General features: G+C 38.2%; 1 protein-coding gene across 4 annotated transcripts in view; it reads right to left on the reverse strand.

The window, feature by feature from the left end:
* Window positions 1–4,632: 4,632 nt before the first annotated feature.
* The window catches only part of BLNK (B cell linker), a 103,003-nt gene continuing 88,270 nt past the window's right edge, over window positions 4,633–19,365 (reverse strand). For all 4 annotated transcript variants that reach the window (XM_052798281.1, XM_052798280.1, XM_052798282.1 and 1 more), the window contains 10 exons: window positions 17,899–17,926; window positions 17,521–17,593; window positions 16,892–16,922; window positions 15,805–15,847; window positions 14,944–15,022; window positions 14,462–14,493; window positions 11,470–11,549; window positions 7,853–7,936; window positions 6,757–6,912; window positions 4,633–5,396 (listed from right to left, as the gene is read on the reverse strand). In XM_052798281.1, coding sequence (XP_052654241.1) covers window positions 5,277–5,396; window positions 6,757–6,912; window positions 7,853–7,936; window positions 11,470–11,549; window positions 14,462–14,493; window positions 14,944–15,022; window positions 15,805–15,847; window positions 16,892–16,922; window positions 17,521–17,593; window positions 17,899–17,926 — 726 coding nt within the window. In that variant the 3' untranslated portion in view covers window positions 4,633–5,276. The remainder of the gene's footprint in view (window positions 5,397–6,756; window positions 6,913–7,852; window positions 7,937–11,469; window positions 11,550–14,461; window positions 14,494–14,943; window positions 15,023–15,804; window positions 15,848–16,891; window positions 16,923–17,520; window positions 17,594–17,898; window positions 17,927–19,365) is intronic.

Genomic DNA, 19,365 nt, shown 5'->3' on the forward strand with positions numbered 1-19,365 from the left:
CAAGTACTGGAAGATTACATCTTAGGTGTGTAAGTCAGCTTCCCAAAGTATTGATGGAAAAACTGTCAAAATTGAGTGCTGGACTTGGAGAGGACTGGGGCATTTAAGTCTCTGAGGTTTTAGATTGTATGCAAGCCCAGGGGTAGTTCTCTGACTATTTCCATGAGGCGAAAGTGAAGCTTGACTTGCTACCAATGAAACAATTGGAAGTCTTTCACGGATGTCACAGGGATGTCACCAGTAACAGAATTTGACTTACGTTTTAAAAAGTGTTATAATGAAAATGATTTAAAAAAAAAATTACTTCAGTAGCTAGATATGTTTTTCTTTCTTACTGTGTCTGTTGGCAGGAAGATGCACACTAGCCTTGTAGCTGGTGAGTTATTTAGGGGAGTCAACTGAAGCACCCGAGACAGTCAAGGCAGCATAGTTTGGGTGACTTAATATACAGTTGGTGTGTGCTCTGTATCAAAATTGGATCATTTTGTGCTGCACAATGGGCTTGAGCTCTGACATTAATTTGGCTGGGAACTTTGAAGAAGACTAGTGTAGTGGTGAGGAAGTGTGTTGGAAAGAAACAGCATTAGGAAAGGACAAAAATGTGTTAAGCTTTTTTGACTGAAGGATCTGTTGGCGGCCTCGGCTTGCTCTCCTATAAACCCTGAAACTGAACCCCTGAATTCTGGACATTGCCATTGCCTCCTTTTGCAGAAATATCTGTGAAGTTTGTTGCTAAAACTGACTCAGTGCTACTTCACCAAGGATGACCAATTTTTGTTAACAGTTAGTTACTTTGCACTGAGGTGGAAGTTCTGCTGTAGAGTTAGGGTTTTTCTCTATATTGATGAATCATGAGAGTGACAACTGTCACTGGAATTTTTTTCCATCCAGCTTGTTTTCCTATGAATTGGGTAACGTTAAACAATACTGTGAAAAAGAATGTTGTAAAGCTAGGAAATGTTGAAATAAGCTTGCTTTATACAGTCTTAATTCATTGTCTTGTGTCACTTTTTATCCATGGACATCCATCTCATTCAGTGCAGAGAACTGTTGCTCCCTCTTGAGCAGTGATTTAATATTTTGTTTCCCCACCCTTAATTATGATGATGTATTATTTACACACATTGCTCAAGTACTGTTCTGAATATATAATTATTTTTTTCTTACGAGCTTTTCCATAATGCTTTGTTTGAGGTCCTAAGTTTGGTACTTCTACAGATCGGATTTCAAAGTATCTCAAGTGAGACTTCAGTGAAATTAAGATCACAATTAATGATCATCAGGAGAAAGTTTGGCTTAAGCAGTCTCACCAGCATTGCAGTGGATGGTGCAGTAGAAGGTGCAGGGACAATATACAGTTCTTCAGTGAAATGCTCAACTGCTTTAACAAGATGAGGCTACCTTTTTACTGTCTGACTCGACTCCTGCAATGTTTGTTTGCGCATTTCTCAGCATCTTCAGTAAATGGGAAAGGTATCTTACAAATATCTTACAAACCAGTCTTTCATTACACACCTATGATTTATCCCTGAAGTATTGTGTGAACCAAGTGAAACACATAAATCCATATAGAAAAATAGTCAATGATCATACATTTAATGCTTGTATTGTAATGGATATATGTGATGTGACAAATTAAGGTTGCACAGGTAACCTGATCTGAAGAGTGTCTTGATTTTGAGTGCTTGACTTTGCAACCATAACATTTTAAGATAGCTTGTAACATTGTGCATATAGCAAGGTAAGAAGACCTTAACTTATAGTGTTTTGGACATACAGAAATAGATGCAAGTGCAGAGTCAACAAGTGTTTGTACAGTATTTGTGTGTTTGTGTAAAGTGGCCTAAAATCTAGCCCATTGTATATTCTTTGCAAGATGTGTATTCATCGGTAAGTCATGGTTTCTTTTCCTCAGTGATTTCGATGTTTTAACAAAACACTTGTGTTCAATATTTGTTCCAGGGCTGTTGTCATGTGAGACATGTTTTTTTAACAACACTTCCTGAGAATCTCTGCCTGCTGCTGGTGGTTTAGATTGAATGAGGAATGTAAAGGAGGAATGTAGTTCTGTAACTTGCATGTCTGAACACTTGGATTTTTGAGAATGCAAGTTCTTACTCCTTTCATGGAACAACGTTGTCAGGAATGATGTGCAGTACTCATTGTACTCTCCTTTCTGTATCAGGTAGGCAGACAACACTTCTGCTCCTTTGTACATTAGTAAATACGATACTTTGCCCTGAGTTCTCAGACAAAAAATTTACTTCATTTTAAAGCCAATTTTTTAGTTCTAGTTTTACATCTTCCTTTGTTTTTTTTCCTAGCTATTCAGTTAATTACATGGAAGAGAAATTAGCTAACAATATCCAAGAAATATGGGGGGAGAGGTGTGTTCCTATGTCTGTCAGAGGTCAGACTTGACATACCTGCTACCTGGTGGAAACACCTGACAGCATTAACTAGCAGCAGCTGCTGGCACTGCAACAGTTGTAAGATAAAAGTTTCAGGTTGATTCAATATATAATCAATAGCATCAGGATTTTTAACACAGCATGCTCCATCCTGAGTACTAATTTATTTTATATCCTTGCAAAATGCAAAATTAGCACTCAGGATGGAGCATGCTGTGTTAAAAATCCTGATGCTATTGATTCAGCAGTCAATACAGAATCTAGGAAATGGTAACTTGGCACAATCCTATACCTGAAACTTGCTCAAACCTTTCTCTTCTCCAGCTAAAATTGTGTTTCAAAATATGTCTACACCACAGTCTGCCCAAGTTATAAAAGATCTGGCTTGGGTAAGGAAAGCAGAGTTACTAGTCTGCTTCCTTTCTTCCTCTATAAAACTGTGAGTATAGTGAAATAGGTGGGTTTGTCATCCCATCCTGTTTCCCCCCCCCGCCACCTTATTTTGTGCCTAGGATGTTTTCCTCTCGGGATGAATGGATTATTTTGTGGAAGGTGGTGTTGCCTACTACATCCCTGCCTCATTTTGTTGTCAAAACTGTAAGGTACCCCTGTAATGATGTAGAACATGACTAAAAAGAAAGGAAGGGTTTGAGGATGAAAGTAGTTGAATGTTTATCTAATCTAGAGCATATTTGTTATTTGTGGATCAGCCACAAAGTTAGGTGTAGCGCTGAGCACTTAAGAGCTGAGGGGCAGGAGCAGCAGTGCTTTGAGTATGGAAAGGGCTCAGTATTGTTAATTACCTTAAAAAACTGCTACTTAGTCTCTCTCATGAAAGTCTGTAGGTACACCTGAGTTTCACTTTTTCATGCCTTTTTCCCCCCAATTCTAGAATGATGGTGATACTACACATTTAACTCAGAAAGCAGTATTTGAAGAACCCAGACACTTTTGTGAGGAGCAACATATAAAGGTTAACAAGAAACAGTTTTGTTAAGAACAAAGTTTAAATGCTGTGCAGGACATGAGTGAATAAGGCAAGGACTCTACATGCATGCAAAGAAAGCTAAATATTGAGTGGCTGCTTTTTCACACAGTGTTTTCCATTGTGAGTATTGCTTGAAACAGGAACCTTCTAAAGTGATGTTTCATGTAACTAAATAATATCAGAGTACCCATATGGGAGTAAATTAAGCTTGCAGAGACTAATAACTTTTGTTAATTTTGAGGCCTTGGCAATCTTAATGTTCTAAACATTACACTAGTACTAAGTGTAGTACTAGTATAATACTAATTAGTGCCAACTGAACAATATACTAAATGTAGCATTTATGTAGTACTGTGAACAGTCTGTCATAGGCAGGCTTGTGTGAAGTCTGTATACATTGTTTCTTACTTGCAGGTGTCTCATTTGCATCACATCTGGGGTCTTATCTGTTGCTGAGGGAAGAAAATAAGACCCAGCAAAGTAGGTAGCCAGGTGCTGAACATCTTTGTCATATTAGTAAGCAGTTCTTTCTAGAAGACAGGTGCATTACTTGTAGAAGTAATTGATCAAAACCCCAAGGAAGTAGTTGCAGAATACAGCCACAACATAGCTCTAAGTGACTTGCTGAGCCTTTGCAAGTCTTGGCTCAATCTTGCCTTAAATGCCTTGCACATAATCCTAGAGAACAGTGCCTAATCTGGAACAAAAAGAACAAAGCAGGTGTGTATAGTGTCAATTTTGGAAAATAGTTTTAAGATGGATGAGTTTTCAGGTCAAGTGAAATCAAACACCTCTAGAACTAATTAACAACTGTTCCTAAAAGTTTTTCATTGGTGCAATTTATACATTCATCAATTTAGTTTTCACCGCTTTAACCTTTGTGGAAGTTACTTTGTTCACAATAATACAATAAGTAAACCACTGATAGAACAGGCTTGAAAAAAGAAAGGGTTTTTTTTTGTGTGTGTGTCTGTAAACTAATTCTGCAAGAATTGAGTGGGTGGTTGGTTTAGCAATGTGCCTGGATCACCAATGGTAGGCAATCTGAAGACAAAAGATTTGAGAGCTATTAAGCCAAACATACACGCTGAAGCTGTAAAAAGTGATAGTTTTTATAACAACAGAACTTGTGAAGGAGCACATATAAATATATACATTAAAACATCAGTGATAGCGAATTGATGCTTTCTTGCTGGAAGGATGCTAAGAAATGTGATCCAGAATGCCTCCATATGCTGTTGACTTTACAATATTTTTAACTTTATTTGCACATTTGAAAATACAAACAAAAATAATAATGAAACAGAGTAAAGCCAAGGAAAAGGACAATACATGTCCATTAATTTAAAACACTCAAGACAGCTTTATTGCCACTAAAAACATGAAGTACAGTCCTATTTTCAGCTTGTACACAGTAGTACATTAGGCTGAGTTGCTCTAACTTCTGGGGCTGTGCACTTTACAAAGAAATTGCTGAAAGCTGTGATATGTGGTAAATGTAACAAATGCAAAGAGTAGATCACTGTGGGTATTCTCTTTTTTAAAGTGAAAATGTCCTACAGGAAATCTGTCTTTAAATAGCAGTCAAAGGACCAGGCTGTGGTACGCAGTTGTTCTTCACGTGACTTTGAATACCCATCTTGTCACAGATGGAAGCCACAGACGAAGGTGTATCTGCTTTGGCTTCTTGTGTTAATGAGTGCTTTTCTGATAGAGGTGACATGGGGTTGAACTTCATGAACTGCATCTCTTGCTACTCAGTAGGTGCTCTTAAAGAGTATTTTCCATAATTTTGGATTTTCGTCTTTTAATACCTGATCCACATGTTTTGGAATGTTGAAAGAAATGATTAAAAGTCTTCATTTAAGCAGTTTAGTTTAAGAAACTCTTACAATGTGTTTCAGTTTCGTTGAGTCTTTTGTGTTGTTTTGGCTGTCAATTAGAACCAGGGAGGTGCGCTGATGATTCTCTACTATTTCAGCAACACTGTCAAAGCGCTGGATAGAGAAAACAAACATTAGTTAGTGCTGGCTTCCTTTAATGCTCTAACGTTGACAGTAATCACTGCATCATCTTTTTCTCTTCTCCCACCAAGGGAGTGGAGCTACGACTCTTAGCAAGGAAGATGCTCTGCCTTTTAGTAAGAGCACTGATCCTGCTCTTTGTCCTGATTCTAGTCATAAACAGATTAAATTTTGGACAATAGAAGATACTATGGCCACTAGCTGTCTCATCTTATGGTCCTTTCCATTTGTGATTGCCACCTGCACAAACTGAACCACAGAGGTCGCTACATCGCATATTAAACTGATGCTGCTGTTAGTTTACCTTAATATATATACATCAGGCTGCAGACTGTGGCAGTTTGGAAGCTGCTTCATCTGTGGTTCAGCCACCTCAGAGGGAAGGTGATCTCCAGGAGTAATGTGTTCCAGACAGCCATCAATGAGAACTGTTTTAGTTATGCAATTTTAATGTTTGTCACTGTAAATTAATATCCAGAATCTGCTAGGTCTGTTGCTTTTCCTTTTGGTCTTTGGTTAAATACAGATTTTTGACTACCTTTCTCTTTTTCTCCTGAGGTCGTTTTTGACCCTTTGTTGTAGGCCAGATGAGTTCCAGGCTATTATTTATTCTGTAACCTCAAAACCGTTGCCTGGGAGGCAGATAATTAGGCTAAGGCAAGCCTACTTTCACATCCCTGAAAAGCCTACTCTGTGCAGTGATAACAGTTTTTATTGGTATTTGGGTTCCAAGTTTCTGTTTTGCCATCAGAGTAATTATCTGTGTGGTATAATAGCCAGCTAGTGATTTTTGCACTCTAGAAGTAGAGTTTAACATTTTCTTTATGTGAAAATAGGATTAAAAGTACGATCATTCTCATTTTTGATAGAGGGGTGGGTTTTTTTGTTTTTTTGTTTTTTTTTTTTTTAATTTTTGTTTGGGTGGCTTGGGGTTGGGTGTTTTTTTCGGGGTTGTTTTTTTTTTTTTTTTTATTGAGCATGGCTGTCTTCCTTTACAATTTTCCAAGAAACTTAACTGGAGTCTTAGGTAGAAGGTGAATAGAGGACTATAAACAGCTGGAGAATTTATCTAGCAGCTGCAGCTCTGATCTGATAATTTTTCAAAACAGTTCTATGAATATGTTTTAAACTTGATCTATGGTTTTAATTACAGTATGCAGGAGCTGATGGTACACTGGTTTCTCTAGCTTGATACATCAGTCATTATATGCAGTATACTTTTATCTTGATACATGAAGAATCCTTTTGGTCATAGTGCAATACGTCTTAATCCTTGCTTATTAAAGGTATATAACTGAAAACTGTTAGGAAAAAAACCCCCACATCATCTCACCTCTTCACCACTTTTTTCTCTGCCCAGTGCATATTGTCTTGTTGATTCAATAAATCGTATAGGAATGTTGTATACTCTTCTGTTGTAAAACACAACCAGTGTGTATGGTTGCCGTGAATCCTGTCCAGAACTCTTTCGTATTAGAAAAGATCCATCCTAAAGAGAGAAAAGTAGTAAGTGTATTCAGCTTATTTTTTTCCAACAACTTACTTTGGTTTTAGCTTAATATTTTCATCTATATTAGCATTAAACCCTTTTCTCCCATTAGAAGAACTGTACAGCAGGAGATGACAAGTCACCTTTGCTGCTGTCTGTTCTCTCTCAACCAGAGAAAGAAAGAATAAACAAACGCACAGCGGCAGCAGTCTGTTGGGGTCCACAGATTATTAGGAAATGAAGTTACCGTCAGCAGCAGTAGGTAGGCAAGGCGGCAGTGAGAAGTGGAGATACTGTTTCTCCAGAGCTGCAAGAAGCACTCTGATAAAGACGAGCACCTAGAGCTACTGACACTGTAGCCCAGTGCTTACTAGTTAGCAGTAGCCTACACTGGTGATAACCCCAGTGCTCTGCCCCTTTATCCTGCTTTGTGGAGTTAGGCAAGAGTAGAAATTTATCTGATGCTGAGGATGCAACTCTACGTGTTACTGTTCCCTTCTGTGACACTAGCTTTTGTACACAGAATAGTTGAGAGAACTCAAATTCTCTAAGCACCTAAATGCATATCAAAATGCTTAGCAGCATCAGCAGCTGTTTTTACATGAGCCATTGGACAGCGGGGGAGATAATTTAAAAGTCATGGGGCTTTGCCTTCCATTTTAATGGATGCATGTGAGCTATCAGATCTTCCTCTCTAGTCTGTAATAGCTTTCTCTGCAGTGTACCAGGCTTTGAGTTATACTAACGCAACTTCGTCTTGGCATGGAAACCATAGTTAAATAGTTTCACCACAATAATTTCATGTTTGACAGTATTTGCGTGGCACAGTATTGTGACCTGTTCAGAATACAACTGATGTTCTTAGAATATTTCTGCTTGTCTTTTGATTTTTTTATTTGAAGTTTTTTCATAAATTAGACATTGTTTACAAGTGACCTACCTTGTTTGATCGGTACAATGCATCTTCTGCCGTTTTCCTATCACAGGTAGCAGCATACCATGCTTTACTATAAACACCAGCATCCTAGAAAGAAAGAAACAGTGTTTCACCTGTAAAATAATAATGATAATAAAGAATAAGGCCTGTAGGGGAGTTACTACTAAATAATGACAGCTGTGAAGAACTCAAATGCAGAACACTTTAGAAAACACAGAATTTAGAAAATTCTTTGCCAGGAGCTTACAAATTTGTTGGATAGAGGTAGGACAAAGAAAAACTAGTGTGGCAAAACAGTGGTAACAGATGTGTGATAGAAGGCTGATACACGACAGAGGAAAGGAAGATACCCCGAGGAAAGTAGTCAGGTTCAACTGGAAGATAGCTTTGTATTTTTAAAGCAGGAAGCTATTCTAGTAGAGTTTAGAGGGTATCCAAGAAATGTTGAGGAATAAAATTGGCCCTTAACAATTTAAATGCTGCTCAGCTGTGGGTTAGCCAATTAAATGTCCAGATTTGGTAGGCACCTAAGCGCTGGGAATGAAGTTTCCCCATATACTTAATGCTATTTGTGAACATGATCACAATTGCCTCCATCTGGATAGCACAGAGGTAGGATAAGTGCATCTTAAGGACAAATGGATGTAGTCTACAAAACAGAGGAATAATTACTGTCTTTACTAATACAGCAATTCAGCCCTCAGTGCTTTCACCTGAGACATGAGATACATATTCAGTTCTGGTTCTCTGTTGGATTGAGTCTGAATATATCCTTACATTTGAAACAGTGCTCTTATCTAAAAGGCATAAAACCATGTTTACTGTGGAAAAGAATTACATCAGTGACAGAATGCAAGAGCAGCTTATAACATATCTCTTGGGTGCCTCATTTCTGTATGTTATCCCCTGTGAACACCTCACAGAGATCATCCTTCCTCCCTCCATTCTGTTAAATGCTTGGCAGCGTTCTGTACAGTAAATGAACTTAGCCTGTTCTTCCAGTGGAAAACATGGGACAAGGACTTCATGGATGGGGGCATAGGTGCAGACCTGAAGATACAAGGTAGAAAGATTGGCACCCTAAAGATAGGTGAATTCTGTTTTAGAAGATAAAAGCTCTCATAGCAAAGGAGGTGCAAAGATAAAAAGATTTGAGGAGGTGATGGCAGTTGGGAGTGAGTGGTACGAGTTTACAATTTGAGTAAGAGAAGTGGTAGAAAACTGTAGTAAGATGATGCAGGATTGAGTGTACATTTGGGAACAGGAGTTTAGGGGAAAGGTATGGGGGATTTTAGAGAAGTATGAAAAGAAATGATACTCAAGGGAAGGCCAGGATCAGGGATTAGAAGCAACATGAAACCTATGTATTATCAGACTTCAATAGCTAGAAGATTAACTAGCAGGTTATAAAACCAGCCATCATAAGAAGTGAGCTCTTACTGAGGAGGTTGATGCAAAAGCTAACTCAATTGAGTGGGGAGGCTATAGAAATAGTGCTGAGAGTATTTCCTAAGGAATACTTGCTGGGTATTAACATTCTTAGACATTTAACCATTTTGCTCCAACTTTATAGTAACAAGCTTACTGATAAAATTCATTTTCACACAAGCTTTGTCACCTCTGTACAAAACAGATTAAAGATGAAGTTGCACATTATGGCTGAGCTAGTCTAGCTGGCTTATTGCAGCCAAAAAGTGAATGTCTTGGCTTCTCTCTTGTGCTCGTTTTGTTGCTCCTCTGATCCCACAGTGAGATAATTCACTTCATTGATCTCGCAGAAAAAAATCTGTTACCTTTTTTGTTTTGTCTTGTGTTTGACTGCCAGGTTGGTTTTCAGTCAGTTTAATGAGTTGGCTCAGCCTACTGCAGGATCAGAGAAATACCAGAGAAGCCTGTGGCTGGGAGGGGAGTTGACAGTGAGGAGAAAGCAGAGCCTCCATTTTGGGGGCCTTGCACTAAATTCTTAGATTGGCTCAAGCCATGACATATAACTTTACCTCCAAAGTTCTTCCATGTATTTCCCCAGTCACTCTATTCATTGGAAAAAGATAGGATGAGAGGAATTGCAAGTATGCAAGGTACTCCGCCACTTAGAGAATGAGTCTAGTAAACCAATCTTTGTTCAACAGAACAACTAATCAACTGCGCCCAGACCTTTCTTCTAGCATTATCTGTGGCCTATAATCTGGAAGCAGAGAGCTGCTGCCAAAGTTTGGATGGGAACCAAACAAATAATGAACCTTGTGGGCATGAATCATGTCTGCAAGCACCTGTATTGTGCAGGATGCTACAGCAAATGATACCACTGTACATAAATGGTTGGAAAATAACACTAACAATTTTTTTTAAAACAAAATGGATGTTTTATTAAGCTCTGGTTTTGCCCGTGGCTATTACATAAAAGCTGCAAATGTAATTGCTACAAGCTGTTTATTTAGTGTCTGCTGGATTGTTTATTTGAAAGCAATTTTTATAATAAATATCCAGTATGACATACTGTTAAAATTTTTCCAGAACTTCTAAGTCCTTTGTGTTCTTCACTGTTGTATTATCTTTGTCATGTCAGGCTTTAGAACATTTAATGTTATTGGCTCTGCATAATAGAGCCTTTGTTTTGCACTCAACAGAACTATTTTTACCTTGTTTGTGACTACTGGGCTAATAAGAATGGCTTTCTGCATTTTGCAGTCTCCCTTCATCCAAAATGAGAGTAAGGGGAATAGCACTGAAATGAAAATAACTTTGCATTTGCTTACATTATTCAAAACTTAATGTTGCAACGGAACACATTAAAAAGAATTGGTCGTAAACCTGACAGCATTAACTCTAATGAGAAGAGGTCTGTTTAAAAGGAACAGAAAGGAGTAGGACTTGAGAGAGACTAAAACACGTAGCGGGAGGCATCGCTATCCTCTGAGAGAGGCAGCAGCAACTTTCTTCGTTCTTAAAACTTTGCTGACACCCCAAACCACAATAAATAGGGCAATGATCATAAAAGTGATTCTACCCTCTGCATCCTGCTGTGTTGGGCCAGTCAGCAGAGCATCCCTGTTTCCTCCTACAAATTTCTGGGATTTCTTGGCACATCACATCAGTGCAGGCTAATGCTGCAGATAGCTTCATTGTATCTGCTTGGTGCACATTATCATCTTTCAGGACACAGTATGTACAGCTATAAGTTAGAAAAAAGGAGGCATTTAAAAACTCTTTATAGCCATCTATATCAAAGACTATACTTAAATACATCACCACAGATTTCCTTGTTTGAAATGATGTCAGAGTATTATGAACTGGGGAGTCAGGAAGACCTGAAACTAAGAAGCTTTTTCGGGTTTTGTTTAAAGTTACTGGTAGAGTGCCAAGGTTTGGTATAATGCTGTTTACATACTTTTCTACAGTTTGTTAAAGGTGTCCTATGCTGTATGTTCTAAGCATTTTTTTGTACAAAAGCTAACATTCATATTATTTGTGCTACAGAAAAATTTCACTGCAAAAGGGGATGTGGATGCCCTCCACAAAAGGAGCATGATTTTTATTTAGAAAGGGGATAGGGGCGGAAATACTACTTTAAAGTAAAGGATAGGAAGATTTCTGTAACGTGAATTTAGCTAATGTTATACCTGGTCTGCAGTACTTGAAATAGATGAAATGCTGCTGTGAGGGGAAGTACCCAGAGAACGATTTGCAGCTTCTGGCACTTCTAGAAAAGAAAAAGAACAATATGTATAAGTTTTCAAAGTATGTTTGTTATGCTGCAAGAAATTGATTTGTTACAAGGACTTTGGAAGATCTGGAAATGCTTGACATTTGGTATCACTCAGGAAAGCTATCTACTGTAAATGGATGGGCTCTATCTAAGAGCCTGGGACACCTGCCTGCTCAAAAGAGGAGCCTTGCTTATAAAGAGAGAAGCAGTTTGGTTAATAACAGTTTGCTTAACAACTTGGTTAACAGCCAGAGCTGGAGTTAAAATGCACAAAACCACCACCACCTAAGTGAATCAATGTCGCAATAGATAAAGAAAATGCAGGAACACAATGCAAAAAGCACTCGGTCCAGTATGAGTAGTAGTCATACAGGTGAGGGAGTCAGGAAAACACATGTAGCTCAGAGATCATTTTTCACTGATTTAGTCCAACTGAAATGTTTGTATATGTGTGCAAGAGGTCTAGGCAGCTAAATAGGGAAGCAGAACTAGTCAGAAAGATTATGAAGCTTAATTATAATTGTAATAAAGCATAGTAGAAAATAGCTATTAGGGCTGAAATACAGATGTCAAAGAGTAAGAAATTAGATAATTGTTTTCTGGTAAAACAGTCTTGGTCAAAGATAGTACAGGTATCTGCTCTAGGTACTTGTGATCAGAGTTGGGTACAGATCAATATCATTATACTAGAGAAGATGACTGTAGAAAGTTGAGTGTTACTTATTCTGTTATTATGGGAAGGTTTATTTCCTGTTTGTTTTAATTATTTGGGGGAAAAAATGCTACTAGGATTGTTAGCACTCACCTATTCCTGGACATGATACTTTGCAGACTGCTTTATAAAATCTTCACTAATATAATTTTGATTTAGACTTTGGTTTCAGAAGGCAGTAAGAATGTTAGAAAGGAGGTCATACAGTGACTCAATTAAAAATTCAATTGGACTGGAGAGCTCCAGACATCTGCATGAAGTAGGTTTAGAACTTCTTTCGTAGTAAAGATGCGACTGTCTGGAAGTGGCAATCCAAGTCCAGGGGAGACATTGCAAGAAGCAGTTCCAGCTCTCAATGAGTAAGTAATCACCTGAAGAAGGCTATTCAATATTAAGAATTCTGGTTTTTATGTCAAATTTTGACTGACTGGCTGCAAAAGCTACAGCTGAAAAGTACTTTGTATGAATAAAGTAAGAATTGCCAGAAGTCAGGCTGAATTAGACTTTACAAAAGAAAATTAAAATAAATAAGAGATTCCTTAGCTGTGTAAAAAGAAAGAGAAACGGGGCTGTCTGCAGTAAGAATTTTATTGATTTTAAAGATAATCTAGGTACTAAACCAATAGTAGTTCTGGTACAGAAACAGAATTTTCCATAACCAAATTGGAAGCAAAACTCAAATAGCTTAGTACAATTAGACTGGTGGGCTCAGATAATCTTTATCCCAGAAATTTTAAGAACTGGCACATGAAACTCTAGGACTAGTAACAATTATTTTAAATAAATTTCAAGTCAGGGTAGTACCATATGATTAAAGAATACCAAACATAACTGCTATACTTAAAGTGGAAAAAGTGACCTCAGCAACTACAGACTCCACAGAACACAAGGCCCTAGGAGAGAATTTGAAGGAAAGAAAGAACATGAAGATTTTGAGGTAAAGGTACAACTAGCAAGAGAAAGTCTGAAATTCACCCAAGCCGATGAAGTGTTATAGCTCTTTCATTAACTAACAGAGTGCTACAAAGAGGGAATATGGTAGTGTACTTACTCTGGACTTGAGTAGAACATTTGATACTGTGCCATATGGGAAATTAGTACTTTTTATGAAGATGAAAGTTAGCACTAGGCTTGTATGGTGACAAGGAAGAGATGGCAGGTTATGCTGAAGGGACATTAGTGATTGGGACCAATTGTATCTGTGATTAAGTTGTTATTGGACCTGGCACAGAATAAGAGTGTGTTAAAGTTTACTAATCAGAGCATCATTTAGCACCAGATGACCTCAAAGAATAGTTATACTTTAGTAAGAAATTATGCTACAAGTTGAAGCATGTCAGTTGGGCAACAGGAGCAAACAAACTTGAGAGCATCAGCCTATTGCATGACTATGACCCATTATTACACTTCCACAGCATAGGAGATGTAATTGCAACATACATCAAGCAAACATTTGCAGGAAATAGAGAGAAGTACTAGTAACAGCATATAAGCTTAAGCTACACCACACGCAGATTTCTATGTGCATCATCCATTTACAGCATGAAAGATATGTTCAGACTGAAATATGGGCAGAAAAGGGCTTGTAGGAAGGTCAGACAAGTGTCTGCTAACAAGGGACTAGAAAAATGTTAGATCTAATTTACACTTCTGTGCAGAGAGTTCACATTACCTAATTTGTTTTTAGCTGTGAACTGAAACAAAGTCCCTCTTTGAAAGTATTACTTACAGAAGAGCTTTAGTGTTTGCCATTATAAAAATACCTTCTTTTTTTTTGCCCTGTAGAGAAAGAATAAATTGCCGGATGCAATAATAATCTGTCTGGCTTCTACGCAACAGAAGCCGGGAACAGCCCAGAAATGTCATATTTAGGGTTCTTCTGTGGCAAGGAAGATTGATGGAATCTTTATGATGGGAACTGGCCCAAACTGCCTTTGGTAGAAATTTCCAGTAGTCACAAATGGGAACAAAGCACCCAGTTTCCATCAATTTATACAACAATCCTGACATACTCCCTTAATTTTACTAGCTGAGCTAAGCCCCTGGATACTTGATCTCCTGTTTGAATGCATTAGAGGCAAATGTTAATTCCAAACTAATGAATATGCATGCATCTTGAAATAATCTTAATTCAAAGATTAATTTGAAATTACAAGTTAATCACATTTTAATTCAAAATCTGAATTATACTTACTTGGCAGAATTGAGGACTTTTGGAGCAAAGGCCTGAAATAAATATCAAGAGATTACAGAAGGGTCTGAGGAGATCTAACCAGTTCTGAAAATATTAAAATTGTGTATTTGAAGCATGCAGTGGTGGAATGCATTCCATCTTACCCATTTGTCCTTTGAGAAATAAGGGCCAGATACAGGTATTTAAAAAAATCATATCCCACTAGTACTGACAATTAGAAATTTAAACATCTGGTTTAAATCTCCATCACCTAATTAGAGATTATATCCTCCCATGCTTTTTGGTGGTGGTTATAGTATTTGGATACATTTGCCATGTTTTATTTTTTGCTACTGTGAGCCTTCAAGAAACGACTTTCAAAAAGCAACAGAAGGCTACAGAGAAAACAATGCTCCTCTTTGAACTTCTCACAGCTGTGTTCAGACCAAGCAGTAGGAGCTGATGCATTGAAATACTCAAAACATGATGAAAAGGGATTTTACTTTTGGGCACCACTTGGAAGGGGTGGAAGTGGAAGCTCTTGGCTGGAACCTCGTCGTCGTTCTGCTGCTGTAGGTTTTTCTGTAGTTTGGGAAAACAAATTGTAGAGTCAAGATTTCTTCAGAAATATATTGTCCCAGATAAGAGTCCCAGTCGTTGAAGGAGAGCTGCTTTTATTATTAGGACTTTTGGGGTTTTTCCTTACATGGCAGCTTGCCGTCCTGCTGCTTGCTTTATTAGCTAGTGGCATACCACCAAATTTCTAGGCAAATAGCTGCACTGTGAATGCCTGTAGGAGCTCAGTAGGACGCTCGCCTTCTGAAAGGCAAGCTGTGTGACACGGGGGAGGACGCTGGGGCAGGCGGCCTACAAGAGCTCAGCCGGAGGAGGTGCGGCTGGCTGGCTGCATCTTACCCTTGTGTTAGAGAGCAGCTCCTGCTGAGTTTTAGCCTGGAGGAGGTCCTGCCTTGTACAGAGGCAAGATGCATTTTCTGCCTGTGCGAGGGACTGGCTCTTGCCAGGAGTCCACTCTGTGTGAGGTGGTTCGGGCCGAGTTCAGAATGATGCGCTCATGCTTTGCCTCCCTTTCCCCTTCTCCACTTTGAGGACTATATGGCATGTTGCTGGTCCATTTTGTCGTATGTTACCCTGCCAGTAACCTCAGTAGTTTTACTGTGACTGCTTTTAGAGAACAATGATATTCACTGCAGCTAAGGCTGGCCAGATCCAGTTCGAAACTGCTAAAACCAAACCCCCCTCAAAACCTAGAATAAATTGAATGTGGTGGTGTTTCATGTTTTTAATAAAAAGAAAATTAAATTCTGATAAATGTCAACTTTTTCACAGTAGTGGAGATAATTTACCTTCATTTACAGTTAAGGTCTCTCTGGAAGGTAAACATGGTTTCTGCAATAAAACAGAAGGAAACCAAATATTAAATGGCATGTCACTTGTACAGCAAGTGTTTATCTTTTTATACTTTTGTGAACTAGTTTACATTCAGAATTGACAGCATCCTGGAGGGATTAGGAGGTAGGGACATGGCCACCCTGTGAAGAGCCTCTAGTTGTATGACCTTGAAGCTTGGGATTTTGCAAAGTAGATTTGGAAAGAATCCCAGTTTGGGTATTTAAATAGATGGACAAAAGTAAAATCTAGAGATGTGTGCCTTTTTTTTTTTTTTTTAACTCCCATCAGTAAATTTAGGGTGTAACAAATGGTTCATTCTTATCTCAAGTTAAAAAATGAAGAGTCCATCCCAAATACTTGCAAATCAAAATTTGAATATTTTCATCTTTGTCAAGCTATGCTCACAAATGTCTGAGCACATTTCTTTTTACCAAAAGTTAAACTGTCAGTTTAGCTCACAGTAAAAACTCGCCCAACCTTCCAGTTTCAATTTTTTTTTTTTCATTTTGAAACAATGATGATAAACTGTCAGTTTTGAAACATTTTTCAAATGAATTTCTTTGAAAGTTTCAACCAGTTCTCTCACTTTCTCCCACAAGAGGTTGTGGGATATTTTTGTAATGATGAAACATTTACTGAAAAACCTCTGACAAATTCTGGTAAAATCCCACATCTTTCTTGAGCTATCGCTCTTACAGTAAGTCTATGTTCCCCATATGCAGCCCTGTATTTTTTAGGGAATACTTCTGAATGGCCTGTGTTCCTATGAATTTCTCATTTTATTCAGTTCTTGCACTGTGTTTATTGTTACATCCTAAAGTATTGAATCCAAACATCCCTTTAATCAAATATTTTTCTACTTGAGCTTTCTCACTGCTGCTTAGTTCAGATAATGGCACCCAAATATTTCCTTTCTAACTCCCCCCTATTCTTTTTATGCATTTATGTTATACCCAAACTCATGATAAAATTAAGTTTTACAATAAATTAAAAATCACCTGTAAAATTATCATTTGGTTACGCAATTACAAGTCAACTTACTGGTGAATTTACTGCATTAGAAGTTTTCTTTCTGCAGTTTGGAGGAAAAAGAAAAAAAGGAGTATGGTTACTTAACAGATACATGAATTCATTTAGCAACTAAGCATCAGGTTCATTGATTCGCAAGATACTTCTGGCCAAGATGGGATGCGTCTCCTTATTGGATAGCTGTAGCAGTTGGGGGGGGAAGAGACTAAAGAAGGAATAAGGGTATTAGATGCAATGTGGGTACTCCAGAAAGGTACTTATGATAAGCAAGGAAGCTACACTCTGTCCAATACTTAAGAGGACAACTTGGACGGGGCAGAAAAGTTTTAACAAAACCCACAACTTTCTGCATTTATAGGCATGCACATGCTATTGCTGCAGCATGTGACTAAATTAAGCAAGCCAGCCAGCATCTGCCATCAGTGGCAGGCAGTGAAGGGCCATGCCACTGGCATACAAACAGTATTCCTCCAGAAATAACAAAATAATAGCTTGCCTTTACCTAGTCAGGATATCTTTCGTGAACAGCAATAAAAATTGCTCCTGAATTCTGACTGCCATAGGCAAAGATAGGAGTTAGCTCCTAATACACCTATTAACCCCACCCCATCAAAGAAGTAGTTTTATTATTTTTTACTCACAGGCCCCTTGGTAACGGAGATGGAGCTGCTCCAGTGGGAAATCTGGATTCTTGTGTGTTATTGAAGCTATGATCTAGAGATGCAAACAACATATTTAGTATGCAATATTAGCTGTATCTGAACAGTGGATTTTCCTCACTACCATTTCAGCGTTAATGTAATAAAAGTAAAAAATATCCATTGGTTTAATTTTTGTCTTAACATGTTTTCACTCTGATTATACCAGAAAACAGTTCAGTAATATTTCTTGCCTATTGCTGACTGTTACAGATAAAATTTACACTGACCACCTCCACTACATGCTATAGTAAGGTAAACAGTGACATACTGACGATGAATCCCTCTCATATTGCCATGTTTTCAGTACAGAATACTTACTTTCGCCATTATTGTTTGCTTCATGGTCCTGTAATGGAAAAACACGTTAGATTTGATAAGAAGCAATTAAAAAAGGAATTATTATTAAATGGGAAGTACATAAATAAATAGTCCAGTCTTGGTAATCTGTAGTAATGTTTAAAGAAATATTTGTACAGAATGCATATAATATCCAGAATACTTTTCATCAGCTTTTATGACAGCATTTGAAAAATTTTAGCAAACGTCGATCTAATTTCGAACATTCCAATAGCCTTGAAATTGCTTGTAGTATTGAGAAAACTGGCCCTGAATTTTACAGCGAGACCTTTTGGTTCATGTTTCATTTCTGAGCTGGAAAGCAGAAATTTTGCAGCAGATTTGAATATAATGAACACATCTTCCACCGAATGGAGGATACTGAGTAGACTATCTTCACCACACTAGAATTGAAGCAATCCAACTCATTTCCTGGCTTCTTTTGCAGATGCTTTTGTTTGGCTCCCACTTCTTGCCTTTTAGGGAATCGGACTCCCATATAATAAGTACCTTTCAAAGAGGCACCAGTTATTAATTTGTCCATCTTCATCCACCAGGTTAATGGCTTTTCACTAATGGTGGTCACAGATGCATCCATTCTCTGGTTGGAGAGGTGTAATCCATCATCCAACAGTTGAGGGAGTGAGACGTGGAGAACTTTTTCTCCCAGTGAGCCCAGGCCTTTGAGAGGAACAAGGGTTACAGTTCTGTTAAGATGATCACTGCTGGTTAGTGTTGAGAATGGATTGAATGAAGGAGCACTTAACAGATGTTTCAGTTACTGTTTTGCTTTGTCAATGTGCATAGTCAGGGGTGAAAAGGCATGGCACAGCACTAGACAGACATGATGCTCATTACCATGTTTTTCTTTAAAACTGTAAGGGCTGGCCACTTACACAACAAGCAAAGAGAGAAAAATTTGGACTATGCTGGGTAACTCTTTCCTAGGCTGACTTTTGTGCCAAACTGGGTAACTCCTGGGTACCCAGGAGCTGAATACACCCATAGTACAGATGAGTGTTTGGGAGCTCCGTCCTTGGTGCTGTAACTAACTCAGTGTGTGGCCTCAGCAAAACAATAGTCTCTCTTGATTCTCTGCAAAGCTAGGACGATACCCATCTCAGAGGTAAGCTCTGAGAATGAATTAATGGAGAGGTTTCAGCTGCAATATGGCACTCGAGTCTGTTCTGAAGCAGGAGTATTCTTGATAGTGCTGATCAGAGAGTGGAATTTCTGTCCAACATTCTCCCGTCAGAAGCATTTTTTTCCTAATCTTATATTGGTAGGAAAAGCTGAGAAATCAAACCATTTCATAAAAGAGAAATCCTGAACTTGGCACCACTCAGGAATTGTTCAGCATCTTGCAGGATACAGATCTAAATTGGAAGAATCTTGTGATGAGGTGGAAGGGCAACTAAAACACTGCTGCTGTTGTATGTAGAGGCGTGC

The sequence above is a fragment of the Harpia harpyja genome, chromosome 10, assembly GCF_026419915.1.
Source record: "Harpia harpyja isolate bHarHar1 chromosome 10, bHarHar1 primary haplotype, whole genome shotgun sequence".
NCBI lineage: Eukaryota > Metazoa > Chordata > Aves > Accipitriformes > Accipitridae > Harpia > Harpia harpyja.